Raw genomic sequence first — 5,074 nt, forward strand, 5'->3', positions numbered from 1 at the left:
GGCTTAATTTAGACACCTTCTTCCAAGCAGGGCACAAAACACTTGCTTGTAGAAAATCAATTATTGGCTTCAAATATTGGTCTTTCTCCTGTTCTGCCTTGATATCGATACCTGGTTCCACTTCGTCATCATCAACTTTTTCAGTCGGCTTGACTTCAGCTTGATTGCACCTGGTTAGTCCAACCTCTTTTTGAACACTTACCGGAATTTGACCTTTGTTGTTCCCAAACGTCATTTTATCAAAATCAACTACACACTTCCTCGGTAGTAAGTAGTCCAATCCTAGTATACATTGGTCTTCAATGTCAGCCAACTATACTTTCTGTCTGTCCTTTATGCCCATCAGCTCAATAGTTACCCACACTGGTCCCCACAATCTTGTAGAATGTAGTGTCACACCATAAAGCTTCTGTATGGCTTCGGGTACTCCTTCGTGATCTAACACCTTGATGCTCACAAGGGTTTGCTGAGATGCAAAAAAGGTGCAACTTTGTCATAGACACTGGTGTCGGCTCTAGAACTCAGGTACAGAACCCAAAACCAGTCAGAAGTCTACAGGGCCTGGTTCAGGACGAGAGTCCGTGCTAAAGGGGAGAGCCTGCAAGAGCTGGCACAGGACTTAGAAAGTATGGCACACAAGGCCTACCCAACTGCACCACCCAATCTCCTCAAGTTGTTGCTGAGGGATCAGTTTGTAGATGCCTTGGACAGTCCATAACTGAAGATACAAGTGAAGCAAGAACACCCTCTATTGTGCAGGATGCAATGGTCAGAGCTCTTGAAGTTGAATCCTACGTTAAGTCCAGCACAGAGGTACCGAGGTTGGTACAGTCATCAGGATTCAAGGCCAGAAAAGGTCAGCTTTCAGAGAAGTTTGAGGGAATTTGCTGGCACTGTAACAAACCTGGGCACAAGAGGGCTCAATGCTGGCAACTTCAACACAGGGGAGATGATACAGCAGGAAATGCTGCTATCCAGAAAGGTTGTTGGAACTGTGGAGAGCAAGGACATATGAGGAGCCAGTATAAGAAGAATATTACCAGCAAGTCAGCCTCAAGAAGACCAGTAGTGGTTGGTGTTGAGGGACACTCACCAACCCCATCATGAAAGTCCCAACAGCTAAGTGTAAACTGCCAAGCACACACAGTGTCTATGTGACAGGAAAGCTGGATGGCCTTCTATAGTTGTGTCTGTCGGCTGCTGTCAACTGTCCAAGTATTTCCAGTGGTTATCCCTTCAAGCTCGTTGCCAGATATACTGCTTTCTGCTCCTCTGTCCATCCGTTCATATCTGCCAGTAACTCAAACTGTGCTCTATATGCTTCCCACGGTGCTTTCCCATCGTATTCCTGTGGCTTCCTTTGTACTGGATCACTCCTATCACTGACATTCATATCTGGGATGTGACTTCTAACGGGACTGAATATGTCTGCATTAGGGTTTAGCTGTGGGCTCTGTAAGGGGCTTGCCATTGTCTGGGTCTGATTAAGTCGATGGTCGATGTATCCTCCTTGTGTAAAAGACAAAAAGTCGTCCTTTAACGTACCTAATTCGCTTTTAAATTTACTAATGTTTTCCATTTGTACTTCTTGCCACTGTTGTAGTCTCTCTTCTTGTTTCTTTTCTTTTTCATCCAACAACTGCTGTAATTTCTCTTGTTTATTTTGCTGTTCGAGCTGCCATTGTTGCAAGTTTTCTTGCAACTGCTGTTGTCTCTCTTCTTGTTTCTTTTCTTTTTTCCTCCAACAACTGCTGTAATCTCTCTTGTTTATCTTGTTCTTCGAGCTGCCACTGTTACAGATTTTCTTGCCACTGTTGTTGCCTCTTTTCTTGTTTCTTTTCTTTTTCCTCCAACCAGTGCTGTAATCTCTCTTCTCGTTCTTTTTGTTTATTTTCTCGTTCTTCTTGTTTCTTTTGCTGTTCTTGTATTGCAGCCATCAAGTCTGCTATGCTGTAGTTTGATTTGCCGCTTCTCGTTTCCATTTTTTTATCCCACTCCTGACACCAATTTGTTACGTCTCCGTTTGTTAATTGATTTCCCATAAATTCGTTCTGACAAAACTTTAGCGACACAAGTCCTTACTTAATAAAACTGGTTTATTCTTTCCGAATATAACTTTATGATACACTTAATTTCAACAATCGCGCTAAAACAAACGCTATGACAACGAACGTGCTCAACTTCAATAATACTCTCTGACTGCACATCAATTACTCACTGTCTACACACACACATTATTGTCCCGTCACGTTGTAACCCTCTTATATACACCAGACTACCCTATATCTAGTAATCTTCCGACAATTCCCGAATGTTCGAGAGAACGAGTCACGTGACCTCGCTGACGCAACACTACTTAACTAATCTTTTTTCTTGCCATCAGGTTTTGAAGAAAGTTAACCCTAACTTTTATAGTTCTGTTATTCTCTGTGTTCGTTTGTTAATTTTCCGTAGAAACTTAAATAAAACTAGTTTATTCTTTCTCAATATAACTTTGCAATACACTTAATTTCCACAGTCACTTTAACTTAAACTCACGCTATAATTCACAATAATTCACCCATTTTACTTATGGTGCCCGCTTGACTCGATTATCCGTGTCTATATCTTCCATCTCTCTATCTGCAACTATCTTCTCGCCATCACTTTATTTGCCGGCTTATATACTTTTAAAGCATACATCTGGTCTCTTCCTGAATCTTCTAGATACTCATCACGTGTTACTAGGATTACGTGACTTCCACTGTCGTAACAGTACTAATAGTAATGCATTTAATATTTTTTTTATTTAATTAAATAATGCACCAAATAATATAAACTAATAACACGCAAAAAGTAGATAAATTCCCTTAACTCTGAAAATTTTCTGGCTTTCTAAGTATGTGACAAGAGCCGTTACAAAGCTAGTCGTTAATTTGATAGTTGAGTTACCCTTACCCAAAACCTCAGCAAATGTGTTGGTAGAAGATACAAACTCCGACGTGTTAACATTTATTTCAGAATTCATAATGTAAACCAAACACAACTGTATTGGTAAAGAAAGACATGCATGGAAAATTTATTAACTTCAGCAACTGGGTTTTGAAAATGAAATAATATCATTACTAAATATTAAAATGGAAATTATAAATTGTAAACTAGAAATAAACACTATGAAATTTCAAATTCGATTTGAGAGAGAGCACTAAAGAAAACACCATAACAAAAGCACTGCCAAACGAGAAGTGGTAGTTAAGTAGAATAGCATAGAGGGAGTCACATGAGTCACGTGTGTGTGAAGCATGTCTACTGGTAGAGGTTTGTCTCATGATAATTTACATGCGTGAATCAGTTAAGCCATGTCAACCAAGAGGGTACACAGGAATAAAAGGCTTGTGGCATGTGATAAGTTTTAGCAAATAGAGAGCAGCACAAAATCAGAATAGCTATGTATGTGAGAGGGAGGTAAGGTACCTTGTCGGAAAGTCAGTTTTTAACTACATTAATAATCCTCACCAACATAAACTACAATAAGAAACCACACATAAGTTTAGCTGCTTTAAATTACGTACTGCCTGCAAGTCATTTCCACATGTTATGTTGCTAGTACTATATATTCGTGGTTCATTTCTTTCAGCAATATTGAGGGGAGGTTGTTTCATAGTTTCCAGTTCTATCTGTGTGCTACTTTTTGGAAGCTTAAATGCTCCACCAGCTTTGTGCAGAATGTTAAAGGTTGTGAGTACATGCTTCACTCTTTAGCAATGAAAGATCAGACCAGAGTCATTCCAAATAAATATATATAAGGGACAGAACTCCCAATCCTTACAAGTATCTGTATCACCTTTACCAGCTTTAGGAGACAGACACATATTTAGGCTTGTACAAGTTTCCATGAAATAACCATTATAATGTGTAATCTTTACCTAAGTAAGAGGATTAGTGCAAGTTTATTGCTTTGTACATTTGGTTTACAGGGGTGACACTAACTACATTTGGAACAACTACATGAACTTTTAGAAAAATTATCTGAATATATCTAAATTAAGATGTATTCCGTACTACAGTAGTTAAGGAAGAGTAAATATCACCACAAATGAAATACATTTGAAAGCTAATTTAAATCAATATACAATAAAAACTTTTCTTATAGAGAAGTTCTTGAAAAGAAAGATTAATTTTATTCTTTCAACTATTTTAGTGTAGTTACTCTTAACTTCTATAACTTACCTCTAACTGTTATGTTTATAATTTGGTTTTCTTTTATTTCTGGAGTGTTGTTGTGCCATGCCAAACATTCATAGATTCCACTGTTGTTTATGCTGATATTATGGAAGACCAAAGTTAGGGAAAGAGAATATGGATTGCTAACAAAATCCTGTGAAATACCTGAAATTAGATATGATAATATTATAAAAAAGGCAAAGATGCATAAAAATATATTGAAATAATGGATTATATCACTGAAAGAAAATTAAATTATTATCATTCTTCTGGCATGCTTACTGTTTAAGTCATTATTATAGAAACTGAGAACTTCAATTATAGCTTTGAAAGAACTTAGCATGCCGTTACGACAGCGGAAGTCACATGACGCTGGTAACACGTGATGAATTTTTCGAATGATTATGAATTATCGGGGAGACCTAGTTTGTTCAGGACGCCCTCTTTTTCAGTATATAAGCCTGGTAGAAAAGCCTGCGGGATTGAATGAAGAGAGTTCTGGGTAATATATGATTCTGTTTCGCACTAGAGTGTGTTTTGTTATCGAGATTGTGAATTGCTGTGATCTATAGCGTGTATTATATAGTTAATTTAAAGAACCGTAGTGATTGTGAAATTACTGTGTTCTGAAAGTTTGTCTCAAGAAAGAATAAACTGGCTTAAACCAGAAAGGACTTGTTTCGCTGAAGTTCCTCGGAAAGAATTTCTACCGGAAATTAACAAACAAGCAGATACGCAACAATACTAATCAATAAGTTCAATCTTCTCACCAAGAAGATCTCAGGGTAATAAAAAACAACAACTATGTTTACATTAACAACCGTTGCAATTGATAGCTGAATCCCTATAATACATAACTTAAGACATTTTT

At 37.7% G+C, this 5,074-nt stretch overlaps 1 protein-coding gene across 1 annotated transcript in view; it reads right to left on the bottom strand.

Annotated features, from left to right (window-relative positions):
* LOC106468131 (mast/stem cell growth factor receptor kita-like) overlaps positions 1-5,074 on the bottom strand; it is an 86,501-nt gene that overhangs the window by 28,157 nt on the left and 53,270 nt on the right. Inside the window, exons 10-11 of the mRNA XM_013928543.2 lie at positions 4,210-4,368; positions 3,552-3,694 (exon numbers count right to left, since the gene is read on the bottom strand). Of these exons, the coding sequence (XP_013783997.1) occupies positions 3,552-3,694; positions 4,210-4,368 (302 nt within the window). The remainder of the gene's footprint in view (positions 1-3,551; positions 3,695-4,209; positions 4,369-5,074) is intronic.

Source organism: Limulus polyphemus, unplaced genomic scaffold (genome assembly GCF_000517525.1).
Source record: "Limulus polyphemus unplaced genomic scaffold, Limulus_polyphemus-2.1.2 Scaffold2884, whole genome shotgun sequence".
Classification (NCBI taxonomy): domain Eukaryota; kingdom Metazoa; phylum Arthropoda; class Merostomata; order Xiphosura; family Limulidae; genus Limulus; species Limulus polyphemus.